Below are 24,849 nucleotides of genomic sequence, written 5' to 3' on the forward strand. Positions count from 1 at the left end.
GCTAAGCCGTTTTCAGGGGAGTTTGTTGTTCCTCACTGGATGATTCAAGTGCCCTTTTGAAGTCTTGCTTCACTTTTTGGCCATAGGGATAGCCACATAGATAATTACTTCTCTGATGTTTCCAAATTCAGTATCATACATCATTTTCAGATCTAGGCTACAGGGAGGAATATGAATCACACAGAAATAGATTTAATAAGTAGCATCAGATTAAATATCATTGCTATGTTATCAGAAATAAAAAAATAAGGTGAGAACCATAATAGATTTGTCATTTAGTGGCAACTGTTTTCTTCAAATTCACTCTTATTGCAATCAAAATGATATAATCTTAATTCTAAAGTAAGATCTTATGACTGAATTTCTGTGTATACCATTGTTTGAACAACTCAAATGCAATTCTGTGTCAATGAGAAGAGATATCAGATAGACCTCCCGGAAAGCTCATCAAAGGGAAAAAACTCTGCTCACTCGTCTCCAGCATGTTTTCCTTAAGCTGATTTGAATTTTATAGTCCCAGATAACAGGTGAAATTTGAAATAGAAATGTATTACAACTACTTGCTTTGAAGTCTTTTTCAATTCAGATTACAGGATGAGAAAGTAAGATTCCAGTTGGACTTGATGATCCAAATTCTTCTTAAACAAGGACAAGTAGAACTGGAGAACTTCCAGCTAATACTGGAATACTCTGATGCAATTCTCATCAATAAGAACATAATTGAAGACTTGAATTCTGTGATTCGGGTAATTATATGTTGTTAAAGAGAAAAGGACAATCTGTTGCCTGATGCATCAGATATTTTACATTATCCTTCTGTTTCCATAAGTAATTTAAATTAAAAGGGAGAGAGGAAGAGAGAGAGAGATCTTCCATTTGTCCCAAATGGCCACAAAAGCTAGGTCTGGGCCTGGCCAAAGCCAGAAGTCTGAAATTCCATCCAGGTCTCCCACATGGGTGTCAGGTCTCAAGTGCTTGGGCCATCTTCTGCTGCCTTCCCATATGCATTAGCAGGGAGCTAAATCAGAAGCTGAACAACCAGAACTCAAACCAGTGCCCCAGTATGGGATGCCAGCATTACAAGTGGCAACTTAACTCACTGTGCCACAATGCTGGCCCTACCTTAGCAATATATTAAAAATTTCAGAACTGGTGTTTTGGTGCAGCAGATTGGATGGCTGCATTTAACACCAGCATCCCATATGAGCATCGATTGGAGTCCCAGCTGTTCCACTTTCTTTTTCTTTCTTTCTTTCTTTCTTTTTTTTTTTTTTTTTTTTTTGACAGGCAGAGTGGACAGTGAGAGAGAGAGACAGAGAGAAAGGGCTTCCTTTTCTGTTGGTTCACCCCCCAGTGGCTGCTGCAGCCGGCACGCTGTGGTCAGAACACCACACTGATCCGAAGCCAGGAGCCAGGTGCTTCTCCTGGTCTCCCATGCGGGTGCAGGGCTCAAGGACTTGGGCTATCCTCCACTGCACTCCCGGGCCACAGCAGAGAGCTGGACTGGAAGAGGAGCAACCAGGACAGAATCTGGTGCCCAGACCAGGACTAGATCCCGGGGTGCCGGCACCGCAGGCAGAGGATTAGCCTATTGAGCTGCGGCACCAGCCAGCTATTCCACTCTCAATCCAGCTCCCTGCCAGTGTGTCTGACAAAGCAACAGAACATGGCCCAAGTACCTAGGCCCCTGCCACCCATGTAAGAAACCTGGATGGAGTTCCAGACTCCTGATTTCATCCTGGCCAAACTCTGGCCATTGTGATCATCTGGGAAGTGAACCAATGTATGGAATATCTCTGTCTCTGTCTCACCCTCTCAAACAAATACATAGGTCTTAAAAAAATAAGTTTAGGGGCTATCATTGTGGTGCAGCAGGTCAAACTTCTTCCTATAATGCTGGCAAAGAAAAAAAAATTGTGAATGTTGAACCATCCCTGCTTATCATGGATAAATCCCACTTGGTCTGGGTGGCTGATCTTTCTGATGTGTTGTTGGATTCAATTGTCTAGTATTTTGTTGAGAATTTTTACATCTGTGTTCATCAGGGAAATTGGTCTATAGTTCTCTTTCTCTGTTGCATCTTTCTCAGGTTTAGGAATTAAGGTGATGTTGGTTTCACAGAAGGAGTTTGGGAGGATTCCCTCCCTTTCAACTGTTTTGAATAGCTTGAGAATAATTGGAGTTAGTTCTTCCTTAAATGTCTGGTAGAAGTCAGCAGTGAAGCCATCCATTCCTGGGCTTTTCTTTGTTGGGTCTTTATTACTGATTCAGTTTCCATGTAGGTAATGGGTCTGTTTTGGTTTTCTATGTCTTCATGGCTGAATTTAGGTACGTTGTATCTGTCCAGGAATCTATTCATTTATTCTAGGTTTCCCAGTTTGTTGGCATACAGCTCTTTGTAGTAATTTCTGATAACTTTTTATTTCTATGGTGTCTGTTGTTACATTCCCTTTTTCATATCTAATTTTATTGATTTGGGTCTTCTCTCTCCTTTTTTTGATTAGTTGGGCCAATGGTGTGTCCATTTTGTTTATTTTTTCAAACAACCAGCTCTTTTTTTTTTTTTTTTTTTTTTTTTGCTGATCTTTTGTATTGTTTTTTGGGATTCTATTTTGTTGATTTCTTCTTTAATTTTAATTATTTCTTTTCTCCTACTAGTTTTGGGTTTTGTTTGCTGCTGTTTTTCTAGGTCCTTGAGATGCATTGATAGCTCATTTATTTGGTGTCTTTCCAATTCCTTGATGTAGGTACCAGTTGCTGTAAACTTTCCTCTTAACACTGCTTTTGCTGTATCCCATAAATTTTGATATGTTGTATTGTCATCTTCATTTGTCTCCAGAAATTTTTTGATTTCTCTTTTGATTTCTTCTGTGACCCACTGTTCATTCAGCAGCATGTTGTTCAGTCTCCATGTTTTTGCATATGTTCTGGAGATTCCTGAGTTGCTGATTTCCAGCTTCATTCCATTGTGGTCCGAGAAGATACATAGTATGATTTCGGTTGTTTTTTTTTTTAATTTCCTGAGATTTGCTTTATGGCCTAGTATGTGATCAGTCCTAGAGAAAGTTCCCTGCACTGGTGAGAAGAATGTGTATTCTGCAACTGTAGAGTGAAAAGTTCTGTAGATATGTTAGGTCCATTTGGTCTATAATGTCGACTAAATCTGCTGTTACCTTGCTGATTTTCTAGTGGTCAATCTGTCCATTGCTGAAAGTGGGGTATTCAAATCCCCCATTACTATTGCATTGGAGTCTATGTCTCCCTTTGGATCCCTTAACATTTCTTTTAAATAGTCAGATGCCATGTAATTAAGTGCATATACGTTTATAATAGTTACATCTTCCTGTTGAATTGATCCCTTATTCATTACATAGTGCCTTTCTTTGTCTTTTTTTTAACAGTTTTTGTGTTAAGTCTATTTTATCTGATATTAGGATGGCTACACCAGCTCTTTTTTGTTTCTGTTAGCATGCAATATCTTTTTCCATCCTTTCACTTTCAGTCTGCATGTATCTTTGTTGGTGAGATGTGTTGCTTGTAGGCAGCAAACAGATGGATTTTGTTTTTTAATCCGTTCAGCCAGTCTGTGTCTTTTAACTGGAGAGTTAAGGCCATTTACACTCAAGGTGACTATTGATAAGAAACCACTTTGCCCTGCCATTTTTCCAAAAATATTCATATTTTTAGCCGGCGCCGTGGCTCAATAGGCTAATCCTCCACCTTGCGGCGCCGGCACACCGGGTTCTAGTCCCGGTCGGGGCGCCGGATTCTGTCCCGGTTGCCCCTCTTCCAGGCCAGCTCTCTGCTATGGCCAGGGAGTGCAGTGGAGGATGGCCCAGGTGCTTGGGCCCTGCACCCCATGGGAGACCAGGAAAAGCACCTGGCTCCTGGCTCCTGCCAGGATCAGCGCGGTGCGCCGGCTGCAGCGGCGGCCATTGGAGGGTGAACCAACGGCAAAGGAAGACCTTTCTCTCTCTGTCTCTCTCTCTCACTGTCCACTCTGCCTGTCAAAAAAAAAAAAATATTCATATTTTTTACTTTGAATTTCCTTTGGACTTTTACTGAGAGATTTTCCTCCTTTACTTTATTTCATAGTGATGACCATTTCTGTGTTTCTGTGTGTAGCACATCCTTAAGCGTATTTTGTAGGGCTGGAAGGGTAGTGACAAATTCTTTCAATTTCTTTTTGTTATGGAAGGTCTTTATTTCACCTTCATTCATAAATGAGAGCTTTGCAGGGTATAGTATTCTGGATTGACAGTTTTTTTCTCTTAAGACTTGGAATATATCTCACCATTCTCCCCTAGCCTGTAGGGTTTCTGATGAGAAGTCCACTGTGAGTCTAATTGAAGATCCCTTGAAAGTAATCTGGCATTTCTCTTGTGCACATTTTAGAATCTTTTCTTTATGTTTTACTGAGTTGAATTTGATTACAATGTGTCATGGCAAGGATCTTTTCTGGTCATGTCTATTAGGAGTTCTGTATGTTTCCTGTAGTTGGATGTCCCTTTTGTTCTCCAAATTAAGAGAAGTTTTCTGTTATTATTTCACTAAAAAGGCCTTCTAATTCTTTCTCTCTTTCCATGCCTTCAGGAACTCCCAGAACGCATATGTTGGGTCATTTTATAGTATCCTGTAGATTACCAACAGTGTTTTTTTAGTTTTCTAATTTCCTCTTCTTGTTTTTGGTTTGACTATATAATTTCCTGTGCTTTCTCTTCTAAGTCAGATATTCTTTCTTCTTCTTCACCATTTCTGTTGTTAAGGCTTTCTACTTCACTTCTTACTTGTTCTATTGAATTCTTCATTTCATTTTGATTTCTCTTTAAGATATCAATTTCATGGGAGAAATTTTCTTACATGTCATGCATGGATTTCATTAGTTTGTGCATTTGCTTTTGATTACTTCTAAGTAATCTTATGATCAATTTTTTGAATTCAATTCTGACATTTCTTCAATATCATTTTCACAATCTAGTATTGAAGTGTTGTGTTCTTTTAGGGGAATTATGTTGTCTTCCTTGTTCTTAGAGAGGTTTCTGGAATTGGTGCATTTGTTATTTGGCACTTGTAGAGATGCTTGTTGGTTCTTCTTCTTCTTCTTTTTTTTTTTTTTTTTTTTTTTTTTGCTGTTGCAGCTTTTATGTTTGTATTATGCCTCTGTAGATAAGTAAAGTGTTTGCTTTCAGTGAATATATAAAGGCTGTGGTGGATATGGCCAGGGAACTCTGTTCAGTTCTTCAGGGTGAAGGGCGTGTCTAAGGTGACACACCCAAGTTTGTCGTGGTAAATCTCTTTTTTATTTTTTTTTATCAGAAGGGAGGTTTATTTTGCTTAGCTGTTCTCCTTTCCTCAAAGGAGACCAGTGCCTGATTGCTAGCCCCAGTGGGTATAATATTCACCCACTCTGCCCCAAGGACCACACGAAGGATCTGTGCAGTCCTCAGTGTAAGTTCAGATTCCTCAGCAATGTCCCCCACTAGATAACCAGGAAGCCCCGAGCATGTGGAGTCTCCACCGTGACTGCCCAAAGTCCCAGCTGAGCTGTGAGTCCTCCCTCACAGCCTGGTTTTTTCACAGTCCCAGCACACAAGCCTCCCTCAGTCATGAGCACCCAGCCCTCTGTTAGTTCTCCCCCACCAGAATCAGGAGTCTCCTCTTGGCTGGTTGCTGGGCGTGGATACAAGCTGGCACAGCTGTTAGGTATGTCCAAAATGATGCCTGCTCTATCGGCTTGTTACAGACACCACTGTAAGGTGATCATGGAGAAAGAAACATGTGTTCCTCCTTTTTTTCTCTCTCTCCTCTAGTTTGGCAGGTACACTGTCCTCCACAGGGCTCCAAACTGGGCTTCCTCTAGGCTCTTCCTGCAGCTTTATTGCCAGTGGCTTGGGCTGCTGTGGTCTGGTCTCACCTCACTCTCCAATTCTGGTGTGTAGGCTTTCAGCTGCCAGGGTCCTGAGTTGTGGACATCCATGCCCTCCACATAGGTCCACTGTGCCCCTCTAATTTGCATATAGCGTTTCCTCTGCTGTTTTCTCCCTAACTATTCCCTGAGACTGCATTCTCTCCACTTTTTTTAAACTATCTTCTCCTAGACTAGAGCAGTAAGCTCTCTCCCTACTCCACCATCTTAGAAGCTACAAGGAAAAAAATTGTCTGAATCTTCATAACCCCTTTATAGTGCCAGGCATGTCTTCCTCTCATGATCTGCTACACATTAGTCGGTGCTTGTGTCCCATTTTTTTTCTTCACTGTACCTATATTTCCTTAGATTTCAGGCTATTTATTTCCCTGTAACTGCCGCCTTCTGATGCCTTTTAGCTTATCTGGCTTTTCCTGTTATGGTGGGAACAGCATGCATGATCAGATTATCTGGTGGATTAAATGTGAGGAGTAAGGTAAAGAAAGGGATCAAGAGTAACTAGGAAGATAGTAGTGTCACAACTTACATGAGAAAGGCTAGGTGATGGAGTTTTACCTGGAGGCACAGAATGAAGAAATTTGACCTTTACTAAGTCTGAGGTGCATCCTATTAGAAATGCCACATAGACAGTCAGAGCTCAGGGCTGAGATATAAATTTATAAGTGTTCTACAAAGACCACACATAGGTAACTACATATGGATTATTACATGACAAATATCTGCATACACACAGTTTAAGCCATGAAATTGCTTGGGACCACCTAGACCTTCTGAGTAGATAGAGGGAGTTTGCCCAAGTCCAACTCTGGAAGATCTTACAGAGAAAAATCAAGTGAGGAAAGTAGGGGGAGCTTCCAGTAAAGTAGGGGCAAACTAAGAAATAAAGGCCTAGAAACCAGGCGAGGAACCAGAAGGACTTCTTGTGCACTCTATCCATGACTTGATGCATTTAGTTGTAGTGAAGAGTCGGGGCAGGAGCTCTGCTGATGACAGCTGAAGAAATAATATGAAATGATAAAGCATTCTGACAAAAAATAGTTAACTGAAAGGAAAGAAGAAAAATGTATGGCTCAAAAGCAGTGGTTCTCAACCTGGCAATCTTGACATCTCAGGCCAAATGATTATTTGCTATAGAGGACTGTGCTATGTGTTGCAGCCTGTTCAGAAGCATCTGTGGCTTCTACCCATTAGCCAGTGGCAGGCCCCCCTTCTGTTGCATCAACTGAAAATGTATCCTGCTGAGAAACACTACTCTAAAGAAATGTTTGAACTTGGTGATAACAAAGTAAAGGTATTGACCCATGGGAACTGAGTGGTGAAGTGACATGATCGGATGAAAATATTTAGATGTGAAGAGAAGATGAAAATTATAGAAAAGAGTAGCAGATCATATAGTTGGTAGCATGAATTTCAAAAAGCTAGATTTTGGGAAAAGAAAAAATATGTAACATGTTAACTGGTGAATTCTCATACAAATTTATTTTAGTGACATAGTGATTTCTTTCGCATTAGCAATCTTAGAACAATTTCATTAGCATATTCCCAAATTCCATATAAGAAATTTGAAAGAAGGTATTAAATAGTTACATACTTGAATGCCATATTTAACTCTATTTTTAAGATTTATTTATTTATTTGAAAGGCAGAGTTAGAGAGAGGCAGAGGCAGAGAGAGGTCTTCCATCCCCTGGTTCACTCACCAAATGACCATAACAACTGGAGCTGCACAATCTGAAGCCAGGAGCCAGGAGCTTCCTCTGGGTCACCCACACGGGCACAGGGGCCCAAGGATTTGGGCCATCTTCTACTGCTTTCCCAGGCCATAGCAGAGAGCTGGATTGGAAGTGGAGCAGCTCATATGGGATGCTGGCACTGCAGGCAGAGGCTTTACCCACTAAGCCATAACACTGGCCTCACAACTCTTTTTTTCTACATTTCCAGTAGCTACCTATCAGATACTGCCATGCCTAGCCACATTAAACAATGGTCCTTCATCCACAGCACCAGGTGGGAGAACAGGGTGTAGGGATACAATGAAAACAGGTTGGCAGATTATGTGGTGGCCAGAGGAGTTCTTGCCTATTCATTGACATATGAAGTAAAATGGCTGTGCCATTTAAAGGAATCTCATTGTCCCTCTGTTTCATGACTATCATGCTTTACAGTGATCATATTTTGCCTAAGAGACCATTTTAAAATATTTGTTGCCTTTTAAAAAGTAAAACAATTTCCCCTGTAATCCCAGTGTTTTTCTAAAATAGCATTCAGCTCCAAATAATTTATAATTATACAGAATCATAATTTATAAATATCACATGTACTTTTTTAAGACTCAAGGACAAAAGAAAGTTGCCAGCATGATGGAAAGTAAAGATGTACACAAGGGAATATTTCAGATTGAATGGGAACATAAAAAAATGGAGATGGAAATGGAAGATCTAAACCAGAAGGCTTGGGATATCCAGATGTTGTTTTTTTCAAGAGATCGTCAGAAGGCAAGTTCTCCCTGTCCCCTTCCCCGTTTACTTTTAAGCTCATTAATTAAAGTGTTTGTTCATTTAACCAGTATTCAGTAAGAAACCCCTGTAAAGTTGAGCATAATCTAAACCATAAGTATTCCCTAATGTGTCTGTGGGCCATCTTCTGCCTTCCCAGGCCATAACAGAGAGCTGGACTGGAAGTGGAACAGTTGGGACTCGAACTGGCACCCATATGGGATGCCGGCACTGCAGTCAGTGGCTTTACCCACTATGCCCCAGTGATAACTTCTTAAAGACTAATCCTAGCCCTCTGGATTCTAATCCAATTCTGTTCTATTCTAAGATCTCTGTCCTGGACCTGCCTCAAACTCCATTTCCATATTTTCTTCTTCCCAACCAGTCCTTTTTAAAATTAGGATCCATTTATTGATTTATTTTAAAAGTCAGAGTTACAGAGAAAGATCTTCCATCTGTTGGTTGATGCCTCCAAATGGCCACAACAGCCAGTGGTGAGCCAGGTCGAAGCCAGGAGCTTCATCCAGGTCTCCCATGTGGGTGTAGGGACCCAATGCTGCTTTCCCCATTCCATTAAGCAGGCAGTTGGATCCGAAGTGGAGCAGCTAGGACACAGATCAATGCCCAGAAAGGATGCCAGCATTGCAGGCAACGGCTTTATCTGCTAGGCCACTTCTCTTCTTAATTTGCTTATTTCTGTTCTTTTCCACTGCACCCTCAGGCTTAGTTTTGGCCATCTTTACCCATGCCTTCCAAGTCTTCCCCATTTATTTATTCCTTCATTCTCCAGACCTGCTGTCCTACCCCAGTTTGTTCCTCCATTTTCAGTGGCTTAGACGACCTTATAATTAATCTCTAACTGGTCTCCTCACATTGAGTCTTTCTCTTATCTAATCTATCCAGATACTGCTTTTCTATTAGTATTCCTACCCATTTTAATAACATTGGTACCTTATTCAAACATTTGAAGCTGAACTTCTTAACTGGCAGGTGAATTATACAGTCCTTACATGGGCACTGTCAGGTTTATTTCCCATCGTTCCTCATATTCATCAGCATTCCCTAACCATACTGATTACTATTTTCCAGGATTCTGTTTCTGTGCATTTTCTCATACTGGTTCTTCTCCCTGGAATGTGTTTCTCCATGTATGTTTTTGTACATGCCAAATCAATCTGTTTTTCAAGGTTTAGTTTAACCATCATCTCCTCCATAAAGGCTTTCTGCCTTTACCACCTCAGGAGAAACCCTATTCTACCAGAAATCACTTCTGGATGTGCACTGGCAATTAATCACATATATGAATATGTCCCCTTTTCTTGAGTAGTAGATCATATTATTTTATATCTCCCTCAGTTTCTTTAACTGGGACACTGTTAATATGGGACTCAAGAGAGACATTGAATGAATGGCAAGCTAAATAAATGAGTGAATGAATAAGAAAAGACTGTAGGTAAAAATTAGTATATACATGAATGTATTGATGGCTAAATACAGGTAAAACATGGCCTGAAAATCAAGTCAGTCTTAACTTACATCCATATTTGTTCTGAAAAGCAGAAAATTTCTGTTTAAAAAATTTGTCTTTTTATTTCAAAGAGTTACAGAGAGAGAAAGAGAGAGACAGAGACAGAGATCTTCCATCTTCTGGTTCACTAGAGAGAGAGAGAGAGAGAGAGAGAGAGAATCTTCCATCTTCTGGTTCACCACTCAAATGGCCACAACCACCAGTGCTGGGCCAGGCCAAAGCCAGAAGCCCAGAGCTTCTTCTGTGTTTCCCACATGGGTGCAAAGACCCAAGCACTTGGGCCATTTTCCGCTGCTTTTCTCAGGCCATTAGCAGGGAGCTGGATTGGAAGTGGAACAGCAGGGACTCAAACTGGCACCCATGAGGGATTCTGGCTTCACAGAGGCTTTAACCGCTATGCCACCGCGCTGGACCCAAGCAGAAACTTTCAAAAAAAAGGCAATCCGGCCAGCACCGCGGCTCACTAGGCTAATCCTCCACCTTGCGGCGCCGGCACCCTGGGTTCTAGTCCCGGTCGGGGCACCGGATTCTGTCCCGGTTGCCTCTCTTCCAGGCCAGCTCTCTGCTGTGGCCAGGGAGTGCAGTGGAGGATGGCCCAAGTGCTTGGGCCCTGCACCCCATGGGAGACCAGGATGAGCACCTGGCTCCTGCCATTGGATCAGCGCGGTGCGCCAGCCGCAGCGTGCCGGCCGCAGCAGCCATTGGAGGGTGACCCAACGGCAAAGGAAGACCTTTCTCTCTGTCTGTCTCTCTTTCTCACTGTCCACTCTGCCTGTCAAAAAAATAAAAAAAATAAATAAATAAAAACAAAGGCAATCCTTCTAAACTTATCTGTTGAAAGAAATAGATAGAAATATCACTCATGTGTTTTTTTTCTCTCAAAGTACCTAAATGAACCACACTACGAGACTCTGATTGCAATTCAGATTGGAATAATGGAGCAAACCATTGATGTTTTAGATAAGGTAAGTCTCAGATACTGATCATTAAATCACAACAGTTGTAATTCATTAAGCAAAGTGTACAGTGTGTCAAATCAGGAATTCAAACAGAACCTAACAACATCTGAGTCATTTACTGATACTCGTGAGGAAATTAGAAGTCTGAATAGTGTCCTTGCCACCATAACCATTTGGATAGACTGGACGATGCCTTTTAATATTAGAATAAACCCTTGGCACCTGTCTAAGTGGGTTTCCTATTTTGCATTAGGTTATGACTTAAGTAACGGCAATGTTGATGGTCTTTCCTTTTAAACTCTGTTTTATCATAACTGAATAAAAATCCTGTTTTTATTGTATAGCATGTGTAAGATGGAAACAAAGTAATTCATACCTTTTAAAATATTCTCATTTTTACAATTATATAAAAATTTTAATGCAGTATTAACATACCATTCTATCTTTCAACAAATAATTTGAGTGCCTACTATGTGCAGGAGGTATGCCAGCCACCAGAGAGATGGTAGTAAGATGTTATCTTAGCGCAGATAGTGTATTTTAAATATAAGAATAATTTAAAATAAATTGCATTTTTTCAAAATTCTTTTTTCTTGGGTGTCATGGGAACAAAAATTTCAGACCCACAAAAAGAATGTGGACAACTGCAAAAGACTACTCAAAAAACTGGAAAAATTCAGCAATCAGAAAGATATAGCAAATCATGCACTATGCTGCAGCCTGAGGGAAGAACTGGTAGCTGTCTCAGAGAGACAAGGCATCTGCAATGCAATGGGTAAACTTTTTCTTTAACCAACTGTAGGTTTCTTAAAGTAATAAGTATTCATGAAGTGTGTATAATAGTTACCAAGCCACACATTTAATTGATTCTGAGTGCTGCTTCTTTAAAGTGTTGGTTAGGGTTAGCAGTCCAGTTAATTCTTTTCTTCTCTGTTTCTGGGATAGGGTCTAAACTGACTTGTGAAAAGATTGCCAAAGAACGATATGAAAACATGATTCAACAACAGAAGTTGGCAAACATTTCCAAACAACAGGCTGCACAGATTTCCATCCTGCAGGCTGAAGTTGAAAGATTAAGGATGAAAACATTCCCTGCTCTTGTTCAAATGTAAAATCACTGGCCGGAAATGCGAAGCCAAATCAGCCATTTTGAAAATCAGTTTATTTGGGTAAACTTATTGTTCTTTCTTTCATATGGGGAAATTTAAGTAGAGGCTCCTCTGAGTGTTTATGTTTAATCTTAGCTTTAATCATCATATAAATTTTTTTCCTAACATGAATAAATGTGTAATGAATTTTTTATTCAAAAAATAAGCAAGATTTTAAGTCAGAAAGAAAGAATTCAAGGTTTATTCTATACACTTAATCTTAACTGGACCAAAGATATTGTCATAGTTATATTATAGAAATTCTTAAGGACAAAAAAGAAATTCTTAGCAACTGTTAGTAAAGTTACTAGAAAAGTTGTGAGTTTATGGATGATATTTACCTTTATACTTTTGTATTTTTCTCTTACAATCAGAAAAAATACTAACTAGAATGTTTTAATGTTATTCTATTCTATCAATGAGAACAAAATAAATTGTTTACTTTATCCAAGCCTTAAATCCTTTGTAAATTTTAGCATGTCTTGAAAAACCTAATTTGCTACATTTCTTATTTATCATAACTCAATATTGGCCCTACCCAATAGGGCTTAGCAAACAAAAAAGGACTTTTGGGGCTGGCACCATGGCGCGGTGGGTTACTCCTCCACCTGTGGCACCGGCATCCCATTTGGGTGCCAGTTCTAGTTCCAGCTGCCCCTCTTCCGATCCAGCCCTCTACTGTGGCCTGGGAAAGCAGTGGAGGATGGCCTGAGTCCTTGGGCCCCTGCACCCATATGGGAGACCTGGAGGAGGCACCTGGCTTCTGGCTTCAGGTCGGCGTAGCTCCGGCCATTGTGGCCATCTGGGGAGTGAACCGACAGAGGGAAGACCTTTCTCTCTGTCTCTCCTTCTCACTGTCTGTGGCTCTACCTCTCAAATAAATAAATAAAATCTTAAAAAAAAAAAAAGACTTTATCATTTCTATGAAATAGTTTATCACTTTATTCAGCTAGATGATGATGGCTATATGAGATTAACTGGACAGAGGACTTAATGACCCTTCCATAGCATGCAGCCTACAGCATTCCAAGGTGCTATCACCTGGATCACAGAACACAATCTCCACATGATGGAGACTGAGGCACTGTCCTCAGATTCTGTAATCTATGACTAAACACTAATCTATAATACCACATCCAATATCCTCTGCTGTCACAAGAAAGCTACTATAAAATATTCCATTTAGAAAAATATCTTCGAATGTTTGTTTATTTTCATCTATGTGAAAGGCAGAGGGAAAAGGAGATCTTCCATCTGCTGGTTCACTTCCCAAATACATGCAACAGCTAGGGCTGGGCCAGGCCAAAGCCAGGATCTCAGAACTCCATCTGGGTCTCTCACATGAGTGGCAGGTGCCAAAGCACTTGAGCCATCATCTGCTGCTTCCTAGAACGCATTGTTAGGAAGCTGGATTGCAAGCAGAGGTACAGGGACTCAAACCAGCACTCTGATATGGGGTACAGGCGTCCCAGGTGGCAGCTTAACCTGCTTTACCACACACCCCACCCCTAGAAACACATCTTTAGAAGATCACCACAGAGTTACCAGTGCCCCCACGGAGATGGTAAAGGAAATGATAGGACCAATATATGTTTTCTTTTTTTTTAACTTTTATTTAATGAATATAAATTTCCAAAGTACAGCTTATGGATTACAATGGCTTCCCCCCCCCATAACTTCCCTCCCACTCGCAACCCTCACCTTTCCCGCTCCCTCTCCCCTTCCATTCACATCAAGATTCATTTTCAATTCCCTTTGTGTACAGAAGATCTATTTAGCATATATTAAGTAAAGATTTCAACGTTTGCACCCACACGGAAACACAAAGTGAAAATACTGTTTGAGTACTAATTATAGCATTAAATCACAATGTACAGCAAATTAAGGACAGAGATCCTACATGAGGAGTAAGTGCACAGTGACTCCTGTTGTTGACTTAACAAATTGACACTCTTGTTTATGATGTCAGTAATCACCTTAGGCTCTTGTCATGAGTTGCCAAGGCTATGGAAGCCTTTTGAGTTCACTGACTCTGATCATATTTAGACAAGGTCATAGTCAAAGTGGAAGGTCTCTCCTCCCTTCAGAGAAAGGTACCTCCTTCTTTGATGACCTGTTCTTTCCACTGGGATCTCACTCACAGAGATCTTTCATTTAGGTCATTTCTTTTTTTTATTTTTTATTTTTTTGCCAGAGTGTCTTGGCTTTCCATGCCTGAAATACTCTCATGGGCTTTTCAGCCAGATCTGAATGCCTTAAGGGCTGATTCTGAGGCCACAGTGCTGTTTAGGATTTCTGCCATTCTATGAGTCTGCTGTGTATCCCGCTTCCCATGTTGGATCATTCTCCCTTTTTTATTCTATCAGTTAGTATTAGCAGACACTAGTCTTGTTTATGTGATCCCTTTGACTCTTAGTCCTATCATTATGATCAACTGTGAACAGAAATTGATCACTTGGACTAGTGAGATAGCATTGGTACATGCTACCTTGATGGGATTGAATTGGAATCCCCTGGCACGTTTCTAACTCCACCATTTGGGGCAAGTCCGATTGATAATGTCCCAAATTGTACATCTCTTCCCTCTTTTATTCCCACTCTTACATTTAACAGGGATCACTTTTCAGTTAAGTTTCAACACTTAAGAATAATTGTGTATTAATTACAGAGTTCAACCAATAGTATTAAGTAGAACAAAAAAATACTAAAAGGGATAAAATATTAAGTTGTTCATCGACAGTCAGGACAAGGGCTGATCAAGTCACTGTTTCTCATAGTGTCCATTTCACTTCAACAGGTTTCCTTTTTGGTGCTTGGTTAGTTGTCACCGATCAGGGAGAACATACGATATTTGTCCCTTTGGGACTGGCTTATTTCACTCAGCATGATGTTTTCCAGATTCCTCCATTTTGTTGCAAATGACCGGATTTCATTGTTTTTTAACTGCTGTATAGTATTCTATAGAGTACATTTCCCATAATTTCTTTATCCAGTCTACTGTTGATGGGCATTTGGGTTGATTCCAGGTCTTAGCTATTGTGAATTGAACTGCAATAAACATTAAGGTGCAGACAGCTTTTTTGTTTGTCAATTTCATTTCCTTTGGGTAAATTCCAAGGAGTGGGATGGCTGGGTTGAATGGTAGGATTATATTCAGGTTTCTGAGGAATCTCCAGACAGACTTCCATAGTGGCTTTACCCATTTGCATTCCCACCAACAGTGGGTTAGTGTTCTTATTTCCCCACATCCTCGCCAGCATCTGTTGTTGGTAGATTTCTGTATGTGAGCTATTCTAACCAGGGTGAGGTGAAACCTCATTGTGGTTTTGATTTGCATTTCCCTGATTGCTAGTGATCCTGCACATTTTTTCATGTGTCTGTTGGCCATTTGGATTTCCTCTTTTGAAAAATGTCTATTGAGGTCCTTGGCCCATCTCTTAAGTGTTTGTTTTGTTGTTGTGGAGTGTCTTGATCTCTTTGTAGATTCTGGTTATTAATCCTTTATCTGTTGCATAGTTTGCAGATATTTTTTCCCCTTCTGTCAGTTGCCTCTTCACTTTCCTGACTGTTTCTTTTGCAGTACAGAAACTTCTCAATTTGATGCAATCCCAATTGTTAATTTTGGCTTTGACTGCCTGTGCCTCCGGGGTCTTTTCCAAAAAGTCTTTGCCTGTGCCTATATCTTGCAGGGTTTCTCCAATGTTCTCTAATCATTTGATGTTGTCGGGTCATAGATTTAGGTCTTTAATCCACGTTGAGTGGATTTTTGTGTAAGGTGTAAGGTAGGGGTCTTGCTTCATGCTTTAGCATGTGGAAATCCAGTTTTCGCAGCACCATTTATTGAACAGACTGTCCTTGCTCCAGGAATTGGTTTTAGATCCTTGATCAAATATAAGTTGGCTGTAGATGTTCGGATTGATTTCTGGTGTTTCTATTCTGTTTTATTGGTCTATCCATCTGTTTCTGTACCACTACCATGCTGTTTTGATTACAACTGCCCTGTAGTATATCCTGAAATCTGGTATTGTGATGCCTCTGGCTTTGTTTTTGTTGTACAAGATTCCAGAGGCAGAAAGAGAGCTAGGGAGTTTCATCCACTGGTTCATTCCTCCAAAGGCTCAAAATGGCCAGGGAGTCCTGGAACTCAGTCCAGGTCTCCTACCTACATAGGTGGCAGGGACTCAACTATTTAAGCCATCAACTATGTAAGCCATTTTCTGCTGCCTCTTAGGATACTGAGGGAGGGAGAAGTAAGCTGAAATTCAAAGTAGTCTGGACTCAAGTCCAGATCCTCTGATATGGGATGGGGGCTTCTCAGACAGTAACTTGACTGCTGAATCAAACACCCACCCCATGGATCAATATCACTTTGATGCATCCCTCCTTAGTATTGAACTGACTCCTATAGTCATTTTGGCTGATTTAATATGGAAGTGTTCACTGGTAACATTTCTATGTTCAAGGTCCTTTAAAATTATCTCTACTGGGATGTTTGACACAGTGGTTAAGATGGGTTCAGATGCCACTTGGGATGCCCACATGCCATATCAGAGTGCCTGGGTTCAAATCCGGGCCTTTTTTCCAATTCCAACTTCCTGCTCATGCACACCCTAGGAGGCAGCTGGGGATGGCTCAAGTACTTGGGTTCCTGCTATCCAGGTGGGAGATCCAAGACTAAGTTCAGGGCACCTGTCTTCAGCCTGGCCCAGCCAGAGCTGTTGCATGCATTTGGGGAGTGATCCACCAGATGGAAGATCTTTCTCTGTCCGCTTTTCAAATAAAATGGAAATTTTTACAAGTAATTTTTAAAATGTTTTAATTATCCCTGAGATAGGGGAGCAAGGCAATGGACCTGAGGGTGAGGGAGTGTGTGAGCAGTACAAAATCTTTATAATTATCAGTTCTCTTTGTTGTCGTATGGAGTCCACCATTATGTATACTAGACTTTTTCTGGTGAGACAAATTCCATATCACCTACATTAGCTGCCTAGGTACTTCATTTACTAACAGCCAATGCCACAGATTTCACTGGATAATTCTTTGTAGATTCCCAGGTCCTGACAAACCAACCTGTATCATTTCTGTTTCTTCATCATCAACACTAGGTGACTCTGGCAATGCTCTGGCTTGAATGCCTCAGGTTTGAGGCATGAAGGAGTGAGTCCTTTCTGGAATGTCTTGTCCCAAAGCTGTTTTCCAATGGAAGCCTTTTTAGCAGGAGGAAAGTTCTGGCTTGGAGGGTTGGCAGGTGCTTTGGAAAAGCACATGGGTCATGTACCCCAATTCCTCTCTTGATACTGTTCATGGCACAGACTCCCTCTAGCTTCTTTGCAATAGCAGTTATATTTATTTTTTAAAGTTATTTAAAATAGTACCTATGTTACCAAGTAGTGATATAATTAATTGGGTCAAACATAGCATAGAAATTAAGACTATGGGCTCTGTTGCTGGGTTGTCTGGGTTCCAATCCTGGCTCTGCACTTAAGTTTTAAATTATCATTTAGTTTTTAAATAACGACTTAAATTTCTTTATCTTTAAAATTAAGTGTTGATAATTGTTTACTCAAGTGAGTTGATACACCTTTAAAAGTGGCACAAAGCAAGTGCAGTGTTAACTATTAGCTCATTTTTATGATCTTCACTGGTTTTTAATAAATGCATCCTATTAAATGGAAGTGAGATTCAACAGAAATGGTAAAATGGAGGCTTACCCCTTAGAAATCTTCAGATGCCAAACTGTCCCATAAGCTCCATTCATCCCACCATGGTCCACCTGTTTCCTGAGTACCCGCTGTACCACTGGCCAGGGCTAGTGACTAGAAATCCCGATTACCGTGCCCTCAAGCAATCCTAGAACTAAAGACTCACTGAGCTGTAGTTTGCACAGGTGGACATGAAAGGGTGACTCCAAGGGATGTGCCTGTCAGCAGTGAGCAGCTGCATCCTCTGAGATCTAAGTAATACCACACATTTACCTTCCAGAATGCTAGGGGAACCACTTCCTCTGTGGCTTTTAGGCCCCCTTACTGTGCAACATGCAGTGCTAGGGGCTTGCTTGTAAGCACTAGAACAGCTCCTTAGAGGTGCGCATTCAGGAATTCCAGAACCAGGGGAGCCCCATGTGGACGAGGGCTAACCCTCTTTGACTCACAAAAGCAAATGGCAACATGGCATCTAGAAGCAGGAATTTGTGTCCATGTATGTATGTGGGCAAGAGCAAGACAGTTTCCTGGCCTTGTCACTAACAATTAGAATGGATGCAAGAGCAGGCCCAGCCACCTCTGCCGTTCCAAACATTTGGCTTTTTGGATCATGGCAGGGGAATGTGGCCAGGTACAAAGTGGAGTGCAGTTGAGGGTAAGGCTCAAAGTAGTAGTTATTTACCAACTAGCAGAGAGGTACTTTTCTTTTTAACCAAATTTTTTTTAATTCCTAAAAGGATTCCAAAGCAGAAACCCATAAAGCCCTCAAGAATGACTGGCAACTAGGACTAGGAAGCCACTGATCCGAAATGCTCTCTCCATCTATTACCTCTGCCTTTCTCCGTAAGCAAACACATTCTCCTAAGCACACCAGCTCTGGTGCTTCCAAATTTAAATACAAGTCCAGCTCCAAGAGCTCCAGCCACAGAACAGGATGGGCTGTTCCTGAGCGCTATTCCAAATCCTCAGGGACTGGGCCAGCTTAGGTCTCATCTCTATGTATAGTAAGGACAACAGATACAATTAGACAACTTGTGAGCAAAAACCCAACCCTATGGAGGTGGGCTTGTGGCTGAGGAGTTACTGGGGACTCAACAGACAACATTCTTTACATACACTCTATTTTGCAGATGAAGCTAGAAAGGTAGAAGAATGTGGAAGGCCTTAAATGCCATGGCACCTTGATGCGGGAGACACGTAGTTTCCTAAGAAACCATCATCTCAGTAGATGAAAAATATGAGAGACAGGGAGCAATTTGATTTTGGACATGGTTTAATTACCTGCTAGATCATCAGATGGAAATACACAGTAAATGGATAGAAATAAGATTCATAAACTTAGTTAACAGACAGGAATTTTTAGACAGGTTTAGATTCACCAGACTGGACTGTTCTTTAACATTTAAAACTTTTTGCCACAAAAAAACATGTACTAAAACTGGTTTCCAGACTTATCTGAATTTTATACTATAAGCATGATTTAAATTTTTTTCACATTTCTTTAAATGTCAACTTCTTTTTGGTAAAGTTAGCCAAAATACTAAATTCTCATTTTAGAACTTAGTCTGTATAGTAGAGGGCCCTAAACTGATGTTCAACAGAATACCTTCCTCTAAGCCCTGAAATGTGTATCTTTTAATTAAATTGGCATTCTCAAAGATATTCTGGAAAAAAAATTATGAATTAAGCATCTATGAATTCTTCTTCACTTCTGTTATAGTGTATCAACTTGTCATCTAACCCATAGTGGTCCACCAGTTGAGTGAGGCTCAACTTCTTGTTCTCTTCAGACATAGCTGAGTGCAGTTCATGAAGCAACAACTGGCTACAGTTTCTCCACTTCTTTATTAATGACTGTAATTGAGACAGGTCATTCTGAAACAGAATGGGCAAAAAAATCCATATGAATGTATGTCATTTACTAGATAGTCATACTATTTAAACTTATTTAATAAAGTTGTCACATTAGCTGACAACTTTAAAGGCTAATCTACCTGGAGATGAATGGGACTGGGCTGTAAGTAGAATTATTACAATGCTACTCAATTTGAGCTTTGTGGCTATTTTGTTTGGTTCAAGCTCTAGTCCAACTTAACCCTTAGGAAAAAAATAAATCTTTAAATGGAATAAAATGATGTAAAGAAGGGACACTGCAAAGGAAAAATAAATCACTTTTTCCATTACAACTCATTTTAAAATATAACATTATGCTGCACCTTCTACTCAGTGTTGCTGTGAACCTAGAACCACTCTAAAAAGAGTGTTCAAGTTAAACATATGTTTCAACATTTTGTATCTCACAAATGTGTAAGTCATATTTAGAAAAATCCTAAAATTTCAATATAGCAAATGAGATGTGCCATTCCATCATTTATGCCATACTGCCAGGGAAGAATGAGCTCCAGCATATACATGAATTTTCTAAGTAATAAAGGCTATCTCCTTCCAAGTGCTATTTAATTCAACCTATCTGGGTTGAAATCTAAAATCTAATACTTGTTTTCTCAAACAAAATACCTAAAACATTTTCATTATTTTGGGGAAATCAAGATCATTACTAAAAATACTTTGATTGTTCTCTGTGGCCCATGTACTTGAAAAAGCAACAGAGACAGAATGAGGACAAGCTGAACCAGACAGAAGCCAGGAGCCTAGAACTTCATCTGGGTCTCCCATCTGGAGCAGAGGCCCAAGCACTCTGAGACATCATCTGCTGCCTCCCAAGATGCAGACACAGGAAGTTGGATCCAAAGCAGGGCAGCTGGAACCCTAACCAGCACTCCAATGTGAGATGCCAGCATCCCAAGCAGCAACCTAAGCTGCACCACAGTGCCCACCATCATTTTTTTCAGAGTTTTATTACTGGTGCCATTATTGAATGGCAGAGTGAGGAGGGATAAAGGGAAGTAGGGAGAGGGAGAGAGATCTTCCATCCACTTGTTCTCTCCCTAGATGCCCTCAATAGCAAAGCCAAGGGCCTGGAACTCCATCTAGGTCTCCTATGTAGGTGGCAGGAACCCAAGCACTTGGGCTCTCATCTGCTGCTTCCCAGGAGCACCAGCAGAACACTAGATGGAAAGCACAAAGTAGCCAGGATTCAAATCAGGCACTCAAACATGGGCTGTGATGTTGAAGGCGGTAGCTTAATCTGTGCTACAACGCCCACCCCATTTTTAGCTTCCTTCATTCACTGTAAGCTGTCATTCCTGTCCCCATTGTATTTGCATCTAAGATTTGATACTTCTAATATTGCTGTGGGCTGCAAACTAGAAAGAAAAGTTTAAAGTGCATATGTGGTATGAACTGGGACCTTTAACAAGTTTTATCTTTTGTTTAGAGGAGCCTCTTCTGTGATTTATATTTGACTTAATAGTTAAAGGAAGCCAGGTTTCTGGATATGTGACATGCTGCTCACTATGCTAAGATACGTAAAAATTGGATTTTTAAAAGATGTATTTGTTTTGAAACCAGAGGAATAGAGAGGGGGAAAGAGAGAGAGGAAATCTCTCAACCACTGGTTCACTCCCCAGATGGCTACAATAGCCAGGGCTGGTCCAGTCTTAAGCCAGGAGCCCAGAAATACATCTGAGTCTCCCACATGGGCTGCATGGGCACAAGTACTTGGGACATCTACTTACTTCACTGGAACATTATCAGGGAGCCAGATCAGAAGCAAAGCAGCCACAACTCAAACCTGGCTCCAATATGGGATGCAAGCATTGAAAGCAGTGGCTCAACACGCTGTGCCACAACACTGGCCCCTGAAGATGGATTTCTACTTCTGAAATTACTTTCCTGAAATGTATGTAAAAACAAAAAATTGGGGGCAGGTGCTGTGGCACAAGGGTTAAAGCCCTGGCCTGAAGTGCCAGCATCCCTTATGGGCGCCGGTTCTAGTCCCGGCTACTCCTCTTCTGATCCAGCTCCCTGCTGTGGCCTGGGGTAGTGGTAGAGGATGGCCCGGGTCCTTGGACCCCTGCACCCACGTGGGAGACCCCAAGGAAGCTCCTGGCTCCTGGTTTCGGATTGGCGCAGCTCTGGCCGTTGCGGACATCTGGGGAGTGAACCAGCAATGGCAGACCTTTCTCTCTCTGTCTCTACCTCTCTGTAACTCTTTCAAATAAATAAAATAAATCTTAAAAAAAATTGTTAAAAATTCCTCTTACCTTCGATCTATACATTTTGACTAATTTTAGCCTCCGAAGAAGGTCCTCTTTTTCCTGAACCTGCTTCACCAATTTTGCTCTTTCTTCCTTCAGTCCTTGTATAGGAAGATTCTCCTTCATGAAGTCATTTTGGAGAACACTGCATGACCCTGTATCAAGTGAGGTAGCTTCACATGCACTGACGTTCTGGAATGTATTTTTCAAATGCGTACTTTCTTCAAGTTCACTGTCTATGCGTTTAAAACTTTCTTGAAATTCCAAACAGTTTTCTTCTGTGGCAGAGGGTGGCTTCTCTGACAAGTTCTGATCATTTTCTTCATTGTCAACTTTAAGACGTTTTACCACACTGTAACAGGAATTAAATGAAAATCTTGTTTTCCTTAATCTTTCTCTAAGTGTTGCACTCATAGGCTGAAAGGAGAACAAAATATTAAAAATGTTAACCAAGTCTTCATGTAAAGAAATGTGCTAGAAATAAAAGCCTTACATTTCTATAGTAGACACCACTAGGGGGCTTTCTGTCTCCACATATCTAAAGTAACCATCACAAAATGTCTTTAATTTCCAGAAGTTCCATTAATTTTCCTCTCTACCTCAGCCAGGTCAACACCCTTCTAAAGTCATCCCAATAATCAAACTTCTCTCAGCATCTAGCCCATACCTCCTGCTACACCAGATGCTATAGGATAGCAGACTGAGGAAAGACCCACTGCCACCAAAGTCCTTCACCGTGATAATACCGCAGATCCAGACTTCCTCACTTTGGAGTGTTGCAATAATCTAATCCGAAACTAAATGAATTGGCTCAGTATGCAAATCTGGAAGGGGCTGGTCACACACTGTATCTTAGAAGAAACTAAATGACTATTTAACAAAATATCTGCACGTTAATGAACAATCTTTGGAGTTAAACCCCGCCGATACTTAAGACTGAATAAGATCTCCGTACTTGTTTTCCTGAGCTCCTTGCAAGGGAAGATGGCGGATTCGCACAGGCCTGTGGGGTGCTAGGTGCAATCACCGCTGAGTCTGATGGGCTTTCCATCTTGAAAATGAAATCTTGGGTTACCTCTAGAACCAGAAAAAGTAATTATGAAATGGGACTCAAAATAACCATACCTTTCTAAAGTCCTCCATTTTTATCCAAGTATTTCTTTATTGGGCCAGCAGTTTTTTGTTTTTTGTTTTTTCTTCTAATTTGTTAGTTAATTCTCGCTATTTTTGGAGTTTTTCACTTACCTTCCCACACAAGGACAACTAGTTTTTTCATGACAAATTAACCTACTAGTATCTCATAGAAACGAGACTTGTTAGCCATGAAGTATCTTCCAAGTCTCCATTACGGGGGCAAGGGAGAATAACAACTTTAGATAGTGATTCTTTCGTTGTGACAGCTTCATAATTAAGAGACATGGCCTAAGTGGGCTCAAAAGGCATAATCGGACCTGAACTTGTCAATCATCCCGAACCCTAAAAGCCGCTTGACTAGAACCAGGCGTTAAGAAACAAGAAAATATAAAGAAAAAAAAAATCACGCCTGTCTGCACTTTCAGAGTAAAAGCGAACAGACACTGAAGAGGGAAGTCGACTGAAGCTGTCCCTTCCAACTCGGTGGGGTAGAACCAGAGAGGCGGCCACTCCCCTTTCCCCCATGCAGGGAGCCCGCCGGCCCTCCAGACACCCCAGGCCTGAGGGAGGGTCGAGGGCCCCCGACTGCGGAAAGGAACCTCTACCTGGCTTTTCAGCAAGCCCCCGAAGCCCAGCACTCAGACACCCCCCTGGGCCGAAGCACGCTACCGCCCTCCGCCAACCCCACAGCATTCAAACACCGCGCGGAGCCGCGGCCGTCAGCCGATGCAGCTCCAAGGGGCGGGGCCGCACGGGAGCGGAAGAGACTCCTGATTGGCTAGATTGATGCGCGCGAATCCGCGTGTCCGGAGACCCCTAGAGCGCGCGACCGCGAGCTTCCGCCAGGGAAGGTCATGTGGCGGGGCGGGGCCGAGTCGCGTGATTGGCAAGGTTGACGGGAACGCGCTGCCTCGCCCCGCCCGGCGCACGGTCTGGCTCCGGAGTCGGGCTGAGAGCTTCGGGAGTAACTCATGGATCCTGAGGGGGCGCGCTGGCGTCCGCGGCGGCCCTTCCCGCTTCCTTGTTTCTGTGCGTCTGTGAAGTGCGCTCGCTTGTGTCCCCAGCTTCCGTTCTCCAGGCTCCAGCCCGTCTGGTCTGCGCTCACCTCAGCAAAGACTGTTTTCAGACGTGGCGGGGCCGAACGCCGCCCGGCTGGCTAGGAACTCAAGTCACAACTCTCAAGACCACGGAAGAGCAGCGTTGGGTTCCAGCCCTTGGGGAACAGGCTTGAGAGAAATCGACCCAGGGGTGCCGACACAGTCGGCCGAGCGGATCCCTAGCCCTCTGCTGCCACAAACTCGGTTTTCCAAGTTTTTTTAAATTCAAATATGAAGGGAGAGGAAGGCCAGCGCCACTTGTGGCGCAGTACAGGAAGCGCAATGCCCTATCCAGAACTCCGACGCTTCAGACAGAAGTGGCCGCGGCCGAGCGCAGGCCGAAAACCCCCTCGGCTTCCGGTGTGGCGCGGCTGTTGCTAGGCAACGGCGCCCGCCGCTCCGGGTGGGGCAGCCGAGCCGGCGCGGCGCTGAGCGACTTCTGACTCACGTGGAATCCGGGAAGTGTCCGGGCGGTGCGCTCAGTCCTCTTACGGAAGGGCCGTTGTAAACGGTGACACCGTCTCAACGACGTGATAAAAATGGCCCGGAAATAGCCAAAAGGAAATTTGAATCCTAAGCAAGCCAAGTATAAATAAAGAGCCCAAAGACAATCTAATGCAGTGATTAGCGGACGTAACCGCCCAAGTCACATTGTCAAACTCCACATCCCGGCGCTGTATTCTGTGTGCTTTCTAATGTGG

General features: G+C 41.9%; 2 protein-coding genes across 13 annotated transcripts in view; one reads left to right on the forward strand and one right to left on the reverse strand.

Moving 5' to 3' along the window:
- Window positions 1-12,501, forward strand: part of CFAP43 (cilia and flagella associated protein 43) — a 128,501-nt gene extending 116,000 nt beyond the window's left edge. For 7 of the 8 annotated variants that reach the window (XM_089314343.1, XM_089314347.1, XM_070057270.2 and 4 more), the window contains 5 exons: window positions 587-746; window positions 8,256-8,420; window positions 10,833-10,913; window positions 11,529-11,682; window positions 11,853-12,501. In XM_089314343.1, coding sequence (XP_089170469.1) covers window positions 587-746; window positions 8,256-8,420; window positions 10,833-10,913; window positions 11,529-11,682; window positions 11,853-12,019 — 727 coding nt within the window. In that variant the 3' untranslated portion in view covers window positions 12,020-12,501. The remainder of the gene's footprint in view (window positions 1-586; window positions 747-8,255; window positions 8,421-10,832; window positions 10,914-11,528; window positions 11,683-11,852) is intronic. The other variant, XM_089314342.1, reaches the window with a different exon arrangement.
- A 6,511-nt stretch (window positions 12,502-19,012) lies between these two features.
- Window positions 19,013-24,710, reverse strand: SFR1 (SWI5 dependent homologous recombination repair protein 1). Of its 5 annotated transcripts, none has more exons than XM_008270482.5 (4): window positions 24,157-24,710; window positions 22,873-22,994; window positions 21,924-22,334; window positions 19,013-19,632 (listed from the first exon to the last, which is right to left on the reverse strand). In XM_008270482.5, the coding sequence occupies exons 2-4, from the start codon at window positions 22,966-22,968 to the stop codon at window positions 19,441-19,443; spliced, it is 699 nt and encodes a 232-aa protein (XP_008268704.2). In that variant the 5' UTR covers window positions 22,969-22,994; window positions 24,157-24,710; the 3' UTR covers window positions 19,013-19,440. The 5 variants fall into 5 exon arrangements, with proteins under 5 accessions (XP_008268704.2, XP_069913374.1, XP_008268703.2 ...); XM_070057273.2 differs by having other exon boundaries at window positions 24,597-24,707; XM_008270481.5 differs by having other exon boundaries at window positions 23,721-24,497.
- Between the last annotated feature and the right edge of the window lie 139 nt (window positions 24,711-24,849).

Source organism: Oryctolagus cuniculus, chromosome 15 (assembly GCF_051225735.1).
Source record: "Oryctolagus cuniculus isolate XC-2025 breed Fujian yellow rabbit chromosome 15, ASM5122573v1, whole genome shotgun sequence".
Lineage (NCBI taxonomy): Eukaryota > Metazoa > Chordata > Mammalia > Lagomorpha > Leporidae > Oryctolagus > Oryctolagus cuniculus.